Below are 20,209 nucleotides of genomic sequence, written 5' to 3'. Positions count from 1 at the left end.
TTCTGTTTCTGACGAGCTCACTGTATTGCACGCATCAACAAACCCAGCGCGAGAGAGTCGTGAACAAATGACTCTTTTGAACCGGATCTTTTTCATGAATCACCCGAAAAGAACGAAGCTCAGGTTTGCAGTTTGAATCAGATTCACTTTCTCAACGAATCAGCCATCAGTGAGCTCACAACTGGGAGCGCAGACATTTCACAATAAGAGTCCAATGTGCATTTCGGGCTTCTTTATAATGAAAAGTTGTGCATTATGTACCACATTATTGTTTTCTGGTAATTACTGATTGGGATTGGAGTAGTACAATAAACTGCATCTGGGATTTCTTTCAATTTACACTCTTGTAGTCTCCGTGTCTGGGCCATCCGGTAACAGTAAAGAAGGACTAAGGCAATATTTTAAAACAATTTATATACCGATTATATTTATTTTTATTTATTTATTATTTTAATAGAAATGTAGAATTTTTGTATTTTTACAAAAGTTACATTTTGATAATGACAAATAAATGATTAAAATATAAATATACACAGTTTTCCAGGGCAGGTTTAGTTCAGTTGTGCACCTGATCAGCCTGAATGTAGTCCACTATTTTTGAAAGATAATGTTTGCATTATAAAGAAAGATCTTTTCTTATAGAGAAACTATTTAAACTTTGAGCATTTGAGTATTAAAAACTTCATTTTGATGAGAAATTGTGCATTTTGCTCAATTTTTTTCTTCAGAAAATAAAACATTTTCTGTAATAGTTTGTAATTTAAGTGTTAAATCGAATCGAGATTATATTGAATCGTGAACGTCATATCGTATATAGAATCTTATCGTGAGAACTAAATTGTCCCATCCCTAGTGTGTCATTTTAGCTTTTCAATCAATTCATGAAATTGCATATAAAATGATATTTTGGTCACTGTTTGAAATAATGTGTACATTATTTACATTGAGTTTACATACCTTTGTATAACAAGCACGAAAATGGTACTGTCACTAAGAATAGTGGAAGCTGGGGGGCCTGGGTAACTCAACTCATTTTCTGCTGCATCTGGCCCACAACAGATAGTTTGGACACCCCTGCTTTATAAGAACTCACCTCCGACCTCTTGCAAATGAGCCAAGTGAACTGAAATGAAAATTAATCCGGTTCTCTTTGCATTAATGCACGCTTTTGCATCTTTTAACAGAGGTACAATCACAATGTCATTAATAGTATTACAACAGCCACAGCTCACATTAACATACCTCTTGACCCCGTACGCCATGTTGAGTAGATTGTCCAGCCTGAAACAAACACACATGCACATTAAAACACAAACACAGAAAACACTCAACGTCAGAACAAACTAAACTATGTTTGAGGGCTGGGTGATAAAGCTACTAATTTTCATTTTTTGTCAGCCTTGTGCAGTATTTTTCCTTTATAAACGTTTAGGCCGTTGACATGACCACACATGTTGACAGCTCAAGTATAATCGGTTGTAAGACTGTGCATGTAAATGCAGTCAATGTTTTCAGAAGTAGGTAAAATCACTGAAAACATTCGCTTAACACTGGCTTGAAGTTTAACTGGGTGATGCTATTACAAGTTCTGTCTTAACTCTTATACTTGCAAAACTAGCAAGAGAAAGAATCAGTCTTATGAGGCTCTTTAGGAATTATTTGACAATTACAATTGTCAGCAAAATCTGCGTATTGATTATATTGCGCTTGTACCTGAATCTGTGCGTCTGCTGTGCCAGTGGAGTGGGGTATCTTCTGTTGGGTGACTGGTACAGCTGTGACAGCAGTGCTTGACTGCTCTTCTGACTGGGATTGTTGGCAAACTTCACTGTGACTGGCTCAGTGGCTCCTGGCGGTTTCTGACCGTTCAAACCTTTAATGGCCTCCTCCGCTTCAACACGCCGGTCAAACCGGATGAATCCAACACCTCGAGATGCACCTGAACACCAGAAAAACATCTGATCATGAACGGGACCATTCGTTCATGGAAGAACGACCACAAAAAAGTTACTTTATGAATCGCATTGCATTTAAAGAGTCCTATTTGTCTGCTTGCATTTAAAGCATTCATCTCCTCTATCAGAGGCCTGCACCATGAAGCCAGTTTCGGTGGCTAACCAGTTAAGTTTTAGATTAGTTTGCCTCAACCCCAGGTTTTAGGTACCATGAAAGTTGGTTGGCTTTCAGCAGTGTTCATCTCCATAGTAACTTGCGCTACACGACTAACCCGCACCATAGCAGGTTTCATTTTGGATTACAGATCGCTAACAGATGCTTAACAAAATATGACATCTGACACAATCAAGTCACTCCCCGTCTCTTAAAGTGCACTTTACAAATAAAATCTGAGAAATCCACAAAATTGACCTTTCATGATAAATTATTTGAAAATCTAAAGTGTAGATTTTCAGCAGATAGTGTTGTATTTTATTTAAAATGTAATTGCTTTTCATTTACCCTCTTTAGCCTTAGCAAAGAAAAAAAAAATTAAATAAAAAATCTTTGAAAATATAAACATAATATATTAGGCAAGCCAGTAAGATGGATTAATGAACACTGCAAAAAATAATCGTTTTTAAAAGCTCAAGATTGCTATGGAAAGGGGTGAATGCCACCCAAACCCCTTTCTTTCATCGAGATGAACAGTATTTTACTTGAATGTTTTTATAAAAAGAACAAACACATTGTGATCACTTTAATCAGTAGTAGCATTTATGCTCTTTATTTTGGCATTTTTCTTTACTAAAGACAATGTACAAATTGTATATCAAGAAAGAGAAATAAAAAGACATGTTATTTTGAATAACCATATCAAATAACCAGTCACAACATATTCAATAAATACCATGTGTAATTCATTTACATGTTATATTTTTTCAAATAAAGTGGAAATAAAGGCATCACCTTTTTTTTTTTTATATTAAATGATACAACATCATACCTCATATTTTAACTAATTTTGTTCAGAAATCAAGAATCTGAAGGAAACAATCTAAATTAATTTGTAATATTAAGCGAATCCCATTTATTTTCACATTCCAGACTTTTATTAATGTTATTTGGCATATTTCCAAAATCATTTCTCTCCATCTTTGAAATTGTGGGGGTTCTGGTTTAATTTTTTGTAATCTGTTTCAAAGCTGCTATTCTGATTACCCAAAATATATTTTGTTCAATTTTATTTCTTAAGGACAATGGCATTTTACCCAAAATAATGTTTTGTGGATGTATTTCTATTGTGCAGTTAAATATTAAATTAACCTGTCTAATCACTTAATTTTAATAAGTTGTCACTTTAGAGCACTTGTATAGAATTTGACTGAGCATTTGTTTCTCCACAATTTCTCCAACAATCCCCTTTTACATGCTACTGTATTTACTTTGAATAACAGGTGATATAAAGAATCTTATTTGTATCTTCCTGTAGGGCTTTACTGGTTGTTTAGATCAGGGTTACTATCAGAAATAATTAATAATTATTTCTGTAGTTATTAATCAATATTTAAATTAATTGGATCTAACTCATTAAAACCTCATATAGGACTCCAGTAAATATAGTGCGCTACGTTTAGGAGAAAGTTTGGTTATTAGCAATAATTAATAATTATCAAAGATAATTATTAATTATTAAAATCAATAGAACATTGATGAGAATCAATGTTAGCTTTTTTTTTTTAATCCTTTAAAATCAACACTTATCAATTGTTAACATCAATGAAACATTGATCAATAAGCTAGTGTTAATTTTAATGTTTCATCGATGTTAACAATTGATAAGTGTTGATTTTAAAGGATTAAAAAAAAAAAGCTAACATTGATTCTCATCAATGTTCTATTGATTTTAATAATTAATAATTATCTTTGAATTAGAATGATCAATAAGCTAGTGTTAATTTTATTCTAATTCAATCAAAGATAATTATCAATTATCAAAAATCTATAGAATATTAATAAGGATTAACATTGACGGGGCACCACCCTGAAATCAGGGACTAATAACCAAATATTAAAACAGTCTCAATATTAGATTGTTTTCTTAGGAAAATCGACATCCGAAGAATATCGATTTTCGGGAAAAAAAACAATGAATGAAGGTTTGAATCCGAGCACTGACATCCCGTCAGCATGACACAGGCGTATGCAAAACAAACCAAAACACTTCTCTTTGTAATATAAACAAAGTTTATTTATGCAGTAATATCAATTAATAATTAATACAATGCAGTCAATAAACTTCCGACTTACAACTACAAACTAAACGGTGATATGATTAGATATGGAAATAAAATAATCCTATAACACATAAGGTGTGTGTGTGTCAGTGTGGTTAGTGAGAGAGAGAAAGAGAGAGAGAGAGAGATTATTCAGTGACAGCCCGAAAGCTGATTTCGCGATAGCTGGAGATAAAGCAGCCGCGTTCAACACTCGGAGACGCGGTTTTACGAGCGGGGCTCGTAAAAGTCCTGCGTTATTTGACTCTTTAATGGATGAACTCAGTTGCTGTCTCACCCGCGATGGCGAAAATGCACAACAGTCCAATCTGGTTGGACCACAATACAGCAAAACAAATTTGTGATAATTAATACCCTGAGTATTAATAATGAGCGGACATGGCGGTCCGTAAACTGTACAAAAAAAAACCTTGAAACACAAGAATAACACGCTATAATATTCTATCTCTGCCCAGACGTAAACCTCTTACTTGAATCGCATGAGGACACAGGTAGAATGTGTTTTCCTCCATCCTTTAACTTTGACCCGGTTTCTTGAGGCTCGGGTGATGACGAGAGCCTTTTCCTCGCTCTATCGGCGGGCGGTACGGCTGTTGATTCTCAGAGGGCGGTACGGCTGTTGATTCTCGGCGGGCTGGCGGAGAACTCAGAAATGTCGACTTGATTGAAGATGGAAGAGAAATCTTTAATCTCTTCACTTCTGTAGGCAAACGGATGAAGATGTGAATTGCTCGGCGGTCTCCTTCGGATCCGTTAGAGTGTTCGGTTGAACACAGAGTAATCTCAACTCGTCCAGCGAGATGGAGATTGTATGGCCACAGTTTCAAGTCGGACATTACTTCCTTATGCCACGAGGTTACACTGGAGAGCAGCAAAAAGCTACGTCCATATTCGGTGAACGAAGTCGCCGGAAGCGAAATCTTTAAGCATTTCAGAATTATTTGAACTCCTGATGATGTCATGTTTGAGGGACGTTCTGTTGTGTGCCTCATCCAATAGGAGTTGAGAGCTCGATCCTTTAGTGAGCGAGGCTTCATGGATTTGTAGTCTGTTTTGGACTCCCTTTGTTTGATTTTGGCGCGATTTTTATCAGTAAGATTTATGACTTAGAAGGAGGGGGCTTGAGGAATGTTTTTTATGACTGTTAGGCCTGCCTTTGTCTTCTATCTGAATACATGAGGCCCAACATTCCAAACACTGGATTGAGTAGGGTGGAACGTATGATATTTCTTCCCAGTCTTGCTGACTAATTTTTATTTTTAATTCGTCCTCCCTACATATACTTTTATTCAGAGTGTCCTGTATATCTCTTTCAAGTGCACTCTTTAAAATTCATAACATTTTTACTGGATTAGTTGTATTGTATCAATTATATAATTTATTAATGGATGCATTTCCTTTTCATTTCTTTTACTGTAACTTTGTTAGTAAATATCTTCTTACCTGTAAATAATAAATAAATGTGAATTTGGAAGCTCATATTGTTTGCTAGGTTTGAACAGGTATCCATTCCTTTATCAGTGAACAGTTACTGATCTCTTTTCAGACCTCTATCTGCCCAAAACTTCAATGCATTATCTATTTGCCATGAAATCAGAATATTTAGCAATGTCTTGTAAATTAATTATCTTTCTTAATTGTACTATTTCTTTTTTTTTTCTTTCTTTTTCTAACCAAATTCAAAAAGTACTATTAATACAAATATAATCTATTGATTTTAATTGTTTGTTTGGGTAGGAACAGGGATATACTAATAGGTTCCCCCATTTGATAAATTTCCATCTTCCTCCATTTCACTTTAGATTCTTCAATTTAGGTTGAAATTGTTTTGGACCGTTTTGGTTTGTGAACGGCGCTTGGTCTGTGCTCTGCAAGTTTCTCTTGTAAACAATGATGTGCTTCCTGACTCCTCCACGTGACGCGTGACCTTACCAAGGAGCTTACGTCATCCCTCTCATGAGCGCACATCACAAAGTAGTATTGTTTTGTTTCTCAAAATAATCAATCATTTGCATTCAGAATAACTTTATTTGTCGACTGGAGTCGTGTGGATTATTTTGATGCACCCTAAATATGCATTTTGGATCGTCAAAAAATGGAGGACATTCACTTGCATTGTTTAAAGGAGGAGGCCACACACACACAAAGTGTTTGCCCCCTTCCTGATTTCATATTTTTTTGCATGTTTGTCACACTTAAATGTTTCAGATCATCAAACAAGTTTAAATATTAGTCAAAGATAACACAAGTAAACACAAAATGCAGTTTTTAAATGAAGGTTGTTATTATTAAGGGAAAACAAAATCCAAACCTACATGGCCCTGTGTGAAAAAGTGTTTGCCCTACCTGTTAAAACATAACTTAACTGTGGTTTATCACACCTGAGTTCAATTTCTCTAGCCACACCCAGGCCTGATTACTGCCACATCTGTTCTCAATCAAGAAATCACTTAAATAGGACCTGCCTGACAAAGTGAAGTAGACCAAAAGATCTTCAAAAGCTAGACATCATGCCGAGATCCAAAGAAATTCAGGAACAAATGAGAAAGTAATTGAGATCTGTCAGTCTGGAAAAGGTTATAAAGCCATTTCTAAAGCTTTGGGATTCCAGAGAACCACAGTGAGAGCCATTATCCACAAATGGTACAGTGGTGAACCTTCCCAGGAGTGGCCAGCTGACCAAAATTACCCCAAGAGCGCAGCGACAACTCATCCAAGAGGTCACAAAAGACCCCACAACAACATCCAAAGAACTGCAGGCCTCACTTGCCTCAGTTAAGGTCAGTGTTCATGACTCCACCATAAGAAAGAGACTGGGCAAAAATGGCCTGCATGGCAGAGTCCAAGACGAAAACCACTGCTGAGCAAAAAGAACATTAAGGCTCGTCTCATTTCTGCCAGAATACATCTTGATGATCCCCAAGACTTTTGGGACAATACTCTGTGGACTGACGAGACAAAAGTTGAACTTTTTGGAAGGTGTGTGTCCCATTACATCTGCCATAAAAGTAACACCGCATTTCAGAAAAAGAACATCATACCAACAGTAAAATATGGTGGTGGTAGTGTGATGGTCTGGGGCTGTTTTGCTGCTTCAGGACCTGGAAGATTTGCTGTGATAAATGGAACCATGAATTCTGCTGTCTACCAATAAATCCTGAAGGAGAATGTCCGGCCATCTGTTCGTGACCTCAAGCTGAAGCGAACTTGGGTTCTGCAGCAGGACAATGATCCAAAACACACCAGCAAGTCCACCTCTGAATGGCTGAAGAAAAACAAAATGAAGACTTTGGAGTGGCCTAGTCAAAGTCCTGACCTGAATCTTATTGAGATGCTGTGGCATGACCTTAAAAAGGCAGTTCATGCTCGAAAACCCTCCAATGTGTCTGAATTACAACAATTCTGCAAAGATGAGTGGGCCAAAATTCCTCCATAGTGCTATAAAAGACTCATTGCAAGTTATCGCAAACGCTTGATTGCAGTTGTTGCTGCTAAGGGTGGCCCAACCAGTTATTAGGTTTAGGGGGCAATCACTTTTTCACACCACTGTATATATACACACACACACACACACACACACACACACACACAACACACACACAAACACACACACAGGCCTATATGTTGATTAAAGGTATATTAATAGATATTGCTGTATAAAATAAAGGCCTACAGATATTTAGTGATGGTTTAACAATTTTTAAAACCTAGCAAAACAGTCACGTGACGCCATGCGAATCAGATGTGTGAACTGCGAGCTCTATGCACTTTGCTAGTTTTAATACTTTGACAAACTGGTGAGATTCAATACACTCTGTTCATAACTGTTCTAGGAGGACGATGGTCAAAGATTTCAAAATCCTCGGGCTCTGGAGACATTAAAAGACACTTGTGGCTCAATCGGACGCTGCCGAGGAGACCGTGAGCCAGGGAGTCGATTTAGTCAGAGAAGTGCGTGAAATGTGGCGAGAGATACTGAACATGTTGGCAATGCTGACGAAGGACGTTGCTGACTTGGGAGGATCTTGCTGTGATACGTCGATCGATCACTGCCATGGAGACGAAATTCACTGATGTGGTTACAAGAGTGGGGGATATTGAGAAACGGATTGATTATCTAGAATCATCGGAGGGGGAATTAGCTGCCAATCCGCTAGTGACCAAGGTGGATTTGGAGCATGTCTGGGAGAAGTTGGAGGACATGGAGAACCATAGCCAGAGGAATAATGTCCGTATCGTTGGAATCCCTGAGGGAGCAGAGGGTCAGTATACGGTGAAATTCCTGGATGGGCTCCTTCCGAATCTGCTCGACATAGCAGGTCATAAGCTGGAAATCGAGCAAGCTCACAGGGTTTCTGCTCATCGAACCACAGAGGGAGACAGGCCCCGATCAATTCTAGCCATACTTCTGAGATCATCCGATAAAGATCTTGATACATGAGGCGAGGCGTAAAGGAAGGCTTTCTTGGAAGAACCACAGCATTTTCTTGTTCCCGAACATTGCAAAATGACGAGAGAAACGTGATCGATTCAAGGAATGCAAGAAACTCTTACATCAACTGAAGGTCGCTTTTGCACTGATATTCCCGGCAAAATTGAGAATAGATGCTAAGGATGGCCGTAAAACATGCCCACAGCAAGCAATGTCCATCATAAAGTCAATGGAGTGAGCAAGTCATCTCATGAGTGGACCGGCTCACTGAACATTCGTTTGACTGTTTGAAGAATCTGCGCATTCTTTGTGTGTTTATTCCACCTATTGGCTGGAGTTTATTTTATAGATTATCTTTTGCTGTGTAATTCAGTCTCAAATTTGTATAGAAACACCGGACTTGAGCAATCCGATGGCAACGTTAGTGGCTGGGGTTCTCGTAGGTGTTCATGGACTGAGTTTGGAAGGATGGACGCCAGCTGGCACTGTCGTGCGCGGGGTTAATGCGCATATTTTTTTTTTTTCTGTTTGTTTGGTTCTGGGGGATGTTTGGGTTTTTGCACTAATGTTGGAATGTGGTCTTTATAATCTTGTTTTTGACACATGATCTATTTTTTCTTATATGTCAAAATGTCAAATGTTAATGAGTGGATTGTGTCTCTCCACGTGGAATGTCAACGGGTTGGGTCACCCCATAAAAAAGAAGGTTATTTCTCTTAAGCGTAAGAAATATGATATAGTCTTTCTTCAAGAAACGCATCTTTCCCCGCAGGAAGCTGAAAAATTTGGGAAGATATGGGGTGGGAATGTTTTCTTTAGTGCTGGCTCAAGTAAGAGCAGGGGAGTCATTACACTGATAAGTAAACATCTACAATTCAAATGTCTCAAACAGATTAAAGATAAATTAGGAAGAGTCATTATTGTTTTAGCAGAAATTCAGGGGCAAAGGTTGATTTTGGCTAATATTTACGCACCTAACGCTGAAGATCAGGGCTTTTTTATAGATCTTGAAGGGATGTTGCAAGCCGCTGGCACCCCTCATGATATAATATTGGGAGGAGACTTTAATCTATTGATGGACTCAGTCCTTGATCATAGTGAAGCAAAAGTGTGTAAGCCCCCTAGAGCAACACTGATGCTTCACAGGATGTGTAAAAATCTTGGTCTTACAGATATTTGGAGACTTTTGAACCCATCTGGTAGGGACTAAATTTCCCCCCCCCATCAGTCCATAAGATTTACTCCAGATTTTTCTTTTGATATCCAAGTCCCTCATTTCATTTGTTGTTGATTGCTCAATCGGAAACATTTCAGTCTCAGATCAAGCCCTGGTGAGTTTAGAGGTGTTGCCACATATGGAGAAAAGGAAACATATAGCTGGCGCTTTAACATTTGTTGGAATTCAGGATTTTGCAAGAGGGATACATTAAAGGCTGAAATCAATGTTTATATGGAGACCAACTGATCCTCAGTATCCTCTGTGGACGTGGCTTGGGAGGCACTTAAGGCAGTTCTTAGGGGCCGGATAATACAGTATGCCTCATTCATCAAAAAATCCAAAGCACGATAACTCGCGGAACTGGAAGGGAATATTAAAAGTGCCAGGCAGAGCTGAAGCGCCGAATGTCGTCCGATGGCCTCAGAGAATTGACCCGATTGAAATACAGATATAATACTGTTTTTGTCACAAAGTGGAGTTTTGGCTATTCAGGGCAAGACAGTCATACTTTGAGTCAGGGTACAAAGCAGGGAAGCTTTTGGCTAGATATATAAAACAGTCTTTCTACTATTCCTTCAGTGAAATCTGCTAGTGGTGAAAAAAAAATGTTCTTGCCCTGGAACCATCAGCAGCCGCGATAAGAATGGAGGATGATTTTCCAGGGGTGGTGGCGTGAGGTGTGGCGCATAAGCTTTTGCTTTACGCTGATGACATTTTATTATTCGTCTCCAGCCCCATTAGTCCTATGCCTTGCCTCCATCAGAATTATTAATTCTTTTCAAGTTCTCAGGATACAAAGACAATTGGTCTAAATCCGAAGCTTTGGCTCTGACAGCGTACTGTCCAGTAACAGCCTTCCAGTGGCCCAAACAGGGAATTAAGTATTGGGTATTTTATTCCCAGCAAATCTGTGTGATTTATTTAGTTAATTTTGACCCCTTAATAAAAAGGGGTGAGTGATGTGGGCTTCATTACATTTATCGATGATTGGGAAGGTTGTTATTAAAATGAACTGTATTCCAAAATTCAACTACCTGCTACAAAATCTTCCTATAGATGTCCCCCTCTCTTATTTCAAGCAATTTGATAGAATAGCGAAGTCCTTCATTTGGAATGGTAAACGTCCCAGATTACACTTCAGTAAGTTACACAGGCTGATTGACAAAAGGTGGGCTAGGCCTACCCAAGATTTTGTTTTATGCATTCGGTCTCAGACATTTGGCTCATTGGTCGCTTCCACCTGAGAGATCCCCTCCCTGGTTTTGTATTGAACAGGAAGTTCTTGCCTCTATTTTGCCATTGCAAAGCCTATCAAACTAATCTGAAAAGTTACACCCCATTATCTCGCATTTGCACTCAGTATGGACAAAAGTGTCCAGTGTTTAATTCAGACATTTATTTAAATGTTGCTTCGAGTATATGGCTGAACCCTAAATTATGTATTAACAAGTCTCCTTTCTGCTGTACAGTGTGGATTGTGAGGGAGGTTAATACGCTCTGTGACCTATATGAGAGTGGAGTGTTGAGATCTTTTGAAAATATAGTTCAACATTTTGGGATTCCCAGGTCTCAATTCTTAAGGTATTTGCAGCTGCGCCACCTGCTCTGTACTATTTTTGGGAGTAGCACACACCCCCCTAGAGCGGCAGATACTCTGGGAGCAGTGATTACTGTTTTTGGAAAAGGTCATGAGGCATCAGTGTATTACTCCCTGCTAATTCAGAGTCTGGGGGACAGAGCTTCAACTTCTCTCAAGAGATTATGGGAGAAAGATTTAAACTTGGTATTGGAGGAGGGAGTGTGGGCTAGGAAAAAATGTCAAGTCTACATCTAAAGATTCAAGGGTGCGCCTTATGCAATTTAAGATTTTACATTGATTCTATTGGACCAACTCTAGATTGTATAAGCTTGGTCTTAAAGACACACCCACCTGCTGGTGATGCCAGTCAGAAGATGGAGACACAACCCATGTTTTTTTGTGGTGTGTTAAGATCCAAGAATTTTGGTTGAGGGTTCAGAGTTTTGTGTAACGTACAGTACTGTGCAAAAGTTTTAGGCACTTAAGATGTCATAACATTTGTCATAAGATTTAGTGTCTTCAGCTTTAGTGTATTTTCCCTATTGACACATTTTAGAGTCCCAAACATTACTTTTGCAAATAGAAAAGATTAGAATAGAAGAACAGGGCGCTCTGCAAGAGATGGCATTGCCCCCACAGTGCCCCCCACTGAACAGAGTCAGTCTGGGATTACCTAGGAGAACTGGGGCTATTTTAACCCTCAGGGGTCGACGGACGTGCCGGCGCATCAAAAATGAACAAACTCCGCGAATACTTGCCACACAAACATGAAACGGATGTCTAAAGAAAGCTTAAAATGTCTACTTTTAAATAATTCAAATTTAAAACAAATTCTCCTGCAATGTAATCTGTATGAAACAAAGCGATGTACAGTTTCTCCTGGCTCAGCTAATTATCTCTAATGTGATCACACCCACCAGCAGAGCGCGCTATTCATACGGTAATGTGCTGAGACGATCAATGCAAATGGTGAACGTCCCCAACAGTGCCTTAAAAACATCAAGTTCATCATCAGATTCATTCACTTTCCTGTGCGTTTGGAAGATGGCACGCTACACAGGTGAGGAAACTCTACAGATGGCCCTGGATTGTGACGAAGAGTTCACATTTTCCTCAGAAGAGGAGCGGGAATCTGACGAGGAACGTTTGAAGAGCGACTTGATCCAGCCATTTAGTTTTAATTACATATTAGTTGACATGCTACTTTATATAAACGTACATATTTTACTAGTTGGACTATTTCCAGACTTGCCAGCCAGTATTCAGAGTATTGAAATTTGAAATATGTCCTAATAGGCAAGTTTGTTACATTTAAATGTTGTTTCGGCAAAAGCAGGTATTTAAATTGTATGCTGTATGATATAAATATGTAATGTGATAAAAATAATATGAATGTTTAGATTATATTTTAACTAGTGTTTATGCTGCCTCATTATCATCAACGAAGCTTGTGCTTGCAAATATCTGTTCGGGTGTAAATGTGTAAAATGTGCTGTAAATATGCCCATATTAGTAAATCAGCATATTAGAATGATTTCTGAAGGATCATGTGACACTGAAGACTGCAGTAATGATGCTGAAAATTCAGCTTTGATCACAGGAATAAATTGCATTTTACAATATATTCAAATAGAAAACAGTTATTTTAAATTGTAAAAATATTTCACAATATCACTGTTTTTGCTGTATTTTGGATCAAATAAATGCAGCCTTGGTGAGCAGAAGAGTCTTCTTTTAAAAACAATAAAAAAATCTTACCAATCTAAAACTTTTAAACAGTGTAGGTCTAAAGTTTTTAAGTAAAGTCATTATGTAAAGAAAATGTATAGTCAGATTACTTTTTTTTTTTAACTTAAACTTGATTTTGTGAATAAGCTACAAACAATACATTCATTCATTAAGTCTCCTCACATTCATTCTCTCTCAGGGGAGGGGTTTTTGTCTCAGGCGTGAATCACATTAATATTCATAATCATCCACGCCTCCTCGCATATGGCCTTTCTAACACTAAAAGTGTCTTACAGAAGTTAAGACTATATTGTTTTGTATGAATGAGTGATCAGGATGGTTTTCACATCATTTTTGTAGCAAAAACTCTAGGCTACAAGATCCAGTCCTCAAAAGTCTTGTGAACAAATGTTTAGTATGTGTTATATGGCCTTATTTCAGTGACTTAATTTTTTTGTTTTTCCAAAAACCACGCATAAACGTTATTTTCTCAAAAATACAAACATGTACATATATGTTGTTCACATATTATTGTAGCCCAGTTTGTGCTGAATACAGTGTTATCAGACTTTAGCCATTAATATGTTTAAGCAACTGAAAAAAGCACAAATGTCAAGGCATGTCAAAACTTCTCCAGGGCCCAAAACACCCTCAGACCCCAGAGGGTTAAAGGCAAAGGTGGCCACACCAAATATTGACTTATCTTTTTTTATGTTTACTGGACTTTGTATGATGTATGGGGGGGGCAGTGGTGGCTCAGCAGTTAAGGCTCTGGGTTACTGATCAGAAGGTCAGGGGTTCAAGCCCCAGCACTGCCAAGATGCCACTGTCGGGCCCTTGAGCAAGGCCCTTGACCCCATCTGCTCCAGGGGCACCATATCATGGCTGACCCTGCACTCTGACCCCAGCTTAGCTGGGATATGTGAAAAAAAAGAATTTCACTGTATATGTGCAAATGTATAATGTGTGATAAATACAATTATAAAAAAATTATAATTATGTTAATTGATAAACTATTTATGGCATTATATCCTCACTATGCAACATATTTCACAAGTGCCTAAAACTTTTGCACAGTACTGTATTGGGCACTCAAATTTCATTTTGTCCCAGACTCTGTATTTTAGGCGATGGAGCGGTCATTAATATAGGGGATAAATGCATAAAAAAATTGGGTCTTAGCCAGTGTTATGATCAGCAGGCAAATTATTCTTAGAGGATGAAGTGGCTGGAACGCCCTCATTTCAAGAGTGGTGCACAGAGATGGGCAGGGTAGCGGCATACGAGGAAATGTCACGTAGAAGGCTAGGCAACTTAGATTTATTTAATAAAAAATGGGACAGCTATTTGGCCTTTTTGGAGGACTCTCGGGGAGGGGCAGAGGAGAGAGAAGTGTAGTTTTAAATGTGTGATTTTTTTTTTGCGTCTATACTCAAAATGAAGTGCGGGTGAACTTCACAAATTAACTGTAGCCTATAGTGCTGTGCATTGCTCGAGGAAATAAAGTCTCTTTAAAAGTCTGCATTCATATGTGGTTGAGAAACCGAAACATGTCAGATTTCTTATTATTCAAGAGGTTGAGGTAAACTTCTCTAACGGCATGACAGACGAGTTCTTTGTATCTACTGAGCTGTAGAGGGCGATAAGAACCATCTATGTGAATGGATAATGCATTAGCAGAGCCATTGATCATTAGTTAGTGTGATTCATGTCATGTGATCTGACCTGTGACCTGGTCGAGTAGTATTCTGGAGGTGATGATGCGTCCGTACTGAGAAAACAGCTGCTCCAGCTCTTTCTGGGTCATCGTTTTCGGCAGACCACTCACATACAGGTTAGCATCACGAATGGAGGCCGAGCTCGGGCGGGCATATGACACCTTCACTCACACACACACACACAATCCAGTGTGAAATTAGAGAAATTAATTATTCAACTTAAACTATAAATCAACCTATAGTTACCTTGATGGTTTTAGTCTGCAGTCTGAGTCCGTTTAAAGTGTTGATGGCTTTCTCTGCATCTTTAGGCTCCACGTAGTTCACAAAACCATAACCCAAACTCTGACCTACACACACATCATGTGTTATAACAGCTGCAGTTCTTCATGTTTAAATGCAACACAACCTATTATTGTGGGTACCTGTGATTTTGTCCCGCACAAGTTTGCAGGACTCGATCTCTCCGATGCTGCCAAACAGACTCTTTAGCTCTTCCTGTGTCATGTTCTGAGGCAGATAATTCACGATCAGGTTCGTCTTACTGTCCTCACCACCGCCACCGTCAGTCGTCTCCATGGGCGACACACAGTTATTAGACACACTGTTGGGACTGTTGTTGGCGGTGCAGCCTGGCCCGTTCGACAGCTGCGTCTCCATGGCAGCGATCACCTGCTACACAAACACACACCGTTAAAACACTAATGAATGAATCAATGCGAGGCTGTTATGAGCACTATAAACAGTAGTCATTGTGTTTGCTCATGAGATAAACCACAATCAATGATGTCACACCTGCTCGTTTGTGTTGAGATTTTCAGTTCTGTTAACGGTTGACAAACCTACAGTTCGAAACACGATTCCCCAACAAATGACTCGCTGATTCTTTTAAAGCAATAGTGCAACCTCTAATGATAAATGACAGTGTGTGCACAACCCATCTGATGACAACCGAAAAACACTTTCTCAAGTCAGTCAGTCCTCATCTGATTGGCTGGTTTGGTGGCACTTCAATGAATAAAAGCACACAGGAGTTTTTATCTGTCAGCCTGGAAACGAAGTTGTGTTCACAAGAATCCGTCTTGATATGACAAAATACTTACTGGATTTGCCCAATTTGTTCATGTTAGTTAAAGATACTGTTTCAATTGAGGCACATAACAGGTAAAGCAGGTATCCACATGCAATTCGGCTTTGTTTTCTTAGTATAGACTATTTCACTGACATGGAGGTTTTTCTGTTCTGCACTTGCACTCTACACATTTTATGCTGTTTGTTTTCAGTCGCTCACAGCTGCACCATTTATTTTTTTCCATGTCAATCTATTATGGTATCATGTACCGTTATCATGATTATGAAATTTGGCTGATGATTGTCAAACAAATTGTCATACTTTTGTCATCGATGTATGTGTGCTTCATAAACCTTCAGTAATTTATTCATAGTTAACTTTTACATGATTCCCTTGAAGGCTTTAAAAACTTATGACTCATCTTTAGTCTTGGTCCATTTTGTTGTTGGAGTTCAACACTGTTGTTGTTGGAACGCAGACAACCTGAAAAACTATTATATTACATATATCGTCACTGTCTGATGAAATGCACATAACTCCAAAAATAATTTTGAGTACAGAAAAACAATCTTACAAAATGGCTGCTAACCGTATTCCCAGAACGCAGTTGGTAGGTTAGGGTAATCCTAACCTAACCCTAACCTACGATTTGTAGAGAATTTATTTTTGGATATAATCGGAGTGTACCATTTTAGATCTAAATCAAGTTTTATGACTAGGGTTTTTAGTCTAGTTGTTGAGTGGATGGTTCGGTTTCGAGACGCGTTTTCCGGATCCAACGCATCATTTGGCTGTCAGAATTAGCTTCCACCTGCGGTTTCGCAAAGATGAAAATCTGGCTACTGTATATAGCTGGTGTAGTCTACTTTTAAAAGCCACCTGACATCGTGCGTGCATGAATGGCTTTGGTTTTCAGGGAAATCAGAGCCAGCGTGATGTAGCCAATCTCTTCACTACACTTCAAACTAAAAACAATAGTATTATAAAACACAAATCTATGCTTTTGGACTCCTTTTATAGTTTTACATATTTTAAGACTGTTTTCAAAGAACCAGAGGACATACTTTACGTTGGTGGTGATGTTATAGATGAGCGGACTGACTCTAGCTTCATGTGACAGCAGGACAACTGACGTAAATTAGTTGACGCTCTTCAAAACATAAGGGCAGAACATACACTGTTTTGATGGACATTTCAAGGCCAATGGAGAATTGTTAAACAGATAGCCTGATTAAACATCTTTTCATTGGACATAGCGATGCACAATTCAAACAGTAGCGAGAAGACATTCGGCACATTGTCTATGATAAAAAGACAAAACTGCCTAAAGTGGAGATTCGTGTTTTTCATTGGACAGTGACGATATGTTAAAGTATGCAATAATCAGGTATCTGTCAGTCTTCCTTTCAGTTGCAGAGGGGAACAAGACTAGGCTGTCCTCTCTCACCATTATTATATTTGCATTATTGTTAGAGCCCCTTGCGCAAGCAATAAGAGAGCATAAATCTATATACCCCATTGCTGTTCATGGCTCCAAACATTCCATTCTCTTTATGCAGAGACATCCTTCTGTTCCTCCCCAATGTTAAGGATTCAGTCCCTCAAGTATTACCATTGTTTAATCTCTTCAAAAATGTATCAGGTTATAAAATAAACTGGCACAAATCTACACTACACCCCTTGAATTTAGCATCTCGTAATGTTCAATATCCTCCATCCATTCCCACTAGCAATTTTCTCTCTTATCTAGGAATTAAAATATACACAAAGTTGTCAGAAATTGTTAACTAAAATTATGGGGAAATCTCTCAAATTAAAAGAAAAATTAACTCTTCCTCGCCTTAACTTCTTGTGTTTCATGATCCCAACGTCTCGTAAGTTTCTTGAACAGATCCAGTCTATGATTTCTAAGTTCATATGGAGAGGTAAACAAGCTAGAATTAAAATCAACTGTTTTGCAGCACCCAAAACTGAAGGGAGGGTTGTCTGTCCCCAGCTTAATTTTGCTTCTGGGCATTTCAACTGAGAGCTTTGAGTGTTTGGATGGCCGATGACCCTAAGGTACTCTGGAGATCTATAGAGGCTTCAACCTAATAGATTACAAGATTTACATCTATCTGGGTCTCCATATTCAGCGAAGATGGATCACACTCATTTCATGATTTACAGATTATGTTTGACCTCCCTGGTTCCTCTTTTTCTTTGATGAGATCGACCATGAAAGCATATGGAGTTCCATGGAACACACCACTAACTTCTCATCCTATGTCAGCATGGTTTGATCGTGTTAAAATTTCTAGAGGCCTGGTTTCCAAAATGTACACCTCCCTTTCAGAAGCACAATGCATATGTCTGCCAACTGAGACTGTTTGGGAAAAGGAGTTACAAAAGGTTGGCCTTTGTCCTGATTGGCATACGGTATGATCAAACGTAAGCGAAACGTCTCTAAATTGTCACTAGCTTATCCATTTTAAAACCATTCATAGAGCTTATGCTACACCATACAGACAATATAGAATGGGTTTAACATCCAATCCTAACTGTACTTTATGCCAGAATGCTGCAGTTGGCACGGTATATCATATGTTTCGGGAATGTCTAGTTAGAAATCTTTTCTGGACTCAAGTTTGTTGTACTCTGGAAGAAATGATTGGGTCTACAATTATTCCAGATCCCTGCCAGAGTCTTCTGAATAATGACTCTTTGAATCTTGGATCAATGGACAAAAGTATTCTTTTTTTTCAGGCTTTACTGCAGCAAAGACTACAATATTCAAACTTTGGTGGGGTACTAATGCAGGTACAACAAGACTGTGGTTACTGAATATGCAATACATAGTTAATATGGAAAGCTCTACAGCCAGGCTTAACAAAACCAGACCCAGGACAGTGTAGGCCTGGTTAAGGGTTTCAAAATCTATTCATTATATCATCTCGGGCTCCTATGTCACTGCCTGTCATCAACACTGCATATATAGGGTTAGTCCAAATAACATTAACCATTAAACAATCGTTAAATTAAAGTGAAACCAGACTGCTTTCTGTTCTCCAAAATCCTCATTTATATTTTTACAGGAGTTTGAGGCGAACCTCAGCAGATGGCGCGTACATTACAGTGCATCAAGTCCGGTTAATCTTCACGTGCTCTTCAGGAACTGCACTCAGTTTGGTCCGCAGAGTTCAATTTAATGAGACACTTAAACGCAACATTCATTCTCTTATTTGGACAGTAACGTGTTTAAAATGCGCAATAATTACGGTTATCTCAAATAATAATCTCAAAGATGACTCTTCCGGTCTTAGAAGCCGTTGTTGTCTCGTTTCAGCTGCACGAGAGCACCAGACGTTTTGACGCAGTTTACCGATGACATCCGTCACACCCTCTCTTGGGTCGAGCACTACAGAGAACTATTGAGAAAGTGAACTGACCCCAGTCCAGGGCTCCGCTGCCCACGAGCCGCTCCTCAGAAGAGACGCCACATCACACAGTCTGACGGCCATGACAGAAGAACCGAGATCACGTCTGTCAACAAAACACATGGAGTCTTCATACAGCAACACTCAAACACTGATAAAAAAAACACTGTATAATCTGAAATGAGTGATTCTCACGTGGTCCAGGTCATATTTTAATCCAAAAATAAAACACACAAATTATTTTACATACAAAAGAAGCCTATTTAAGGAACACTTATGCCATGACCATAATGAGAATAACAACATGTATTGATTTGAGGCTAAATATGACCAGGACATTTTCAACCAGTCAAAGAGTATAAAAACAATTTTACAAATTTTATTTGTTCATTTATGGACTCTTTAAAAATAGCGCTGCACTCTTAAAAGGAATATTTCAGGTTAAACTCAAATCAACAGCATGTGTGGCATAATGTTGATTACCACAAAAATTTCAATGTCCCTCCTTCTTATATATATATACACACATATATATATATATATATATAAAAATAATAAAAACAAAAGCACAAATCTGTTACAATGAGGCACTTACAATGGAAGTCAATAGAGCAGAAATGTGAAGATTATAATTTTATAAAAACACTTTCACATTGATTCTTGTTAAAGTGTATTTGAGCTATAAAGTTGTTTAAATCGTTGTTTTTACAGTCGTTTTAGGATTTGACGACATAAAATTGTCTAACTTTACCCAGATGCGGTTAGTGATTTGATCACAGTAAATTCATGTTAACACACATTATGTCTTGTCTA

The 20,209-nt window shown here is 38.4% G+C and overlaps 1 protein-coding gene across 1 annotated transcript; it reads right to left on the bottom strand.

Moving 5' to 3' along the window:
• Positions 1–1,232: 1,232 nt before the first annotated feature.
• Positions 1,233–16,258, bottom strand: LOC127450031 (ELAV-like protein 2; the record flags this gene model as incomplete). Its single annotated transcript, XM_051713742.1, has 7 exons — positions 16,250–16,258; positions 15,334–15,580; positions 15,155–15,258; positions 14,916–15,069; positions 11,814–11,816; positions 1,714–1,939; positions 1,233–1,281 (listed from the first exon to the last, which is right to left on the bottom strand). Coding segments are annotated over exons 1-7 (792 nt in total), but the record flags the coding sequence as incomplete, so codon positions are not given.
• Between the last annotated feature and the right edge of the window lie 3,951 nt (positions 16,259–20,209).

Source organism: Myxocyprinus asiaticus, chromosome 2 (genome assembly GCF_019703515.2).
Source record: "Myxocyprinus asiaticus isolate MX2 ecotype Aquarium Trade chromosome 2, UBuf_Myxa_2, whole genome shotgun sequence".
Taxonomy (NCBI): domain Eukaryota; kingdom Metazoa; phylum Chordata; class Actinopteri; order Cypriniformes; family Catostomidae; genus Myxocyprinus; species Myxocyprinus asiaticus.
Note: the sequence above shows the minus strand (reverse complement) of the source record. Positions and strands in the feature narration are given on the sequence as shown.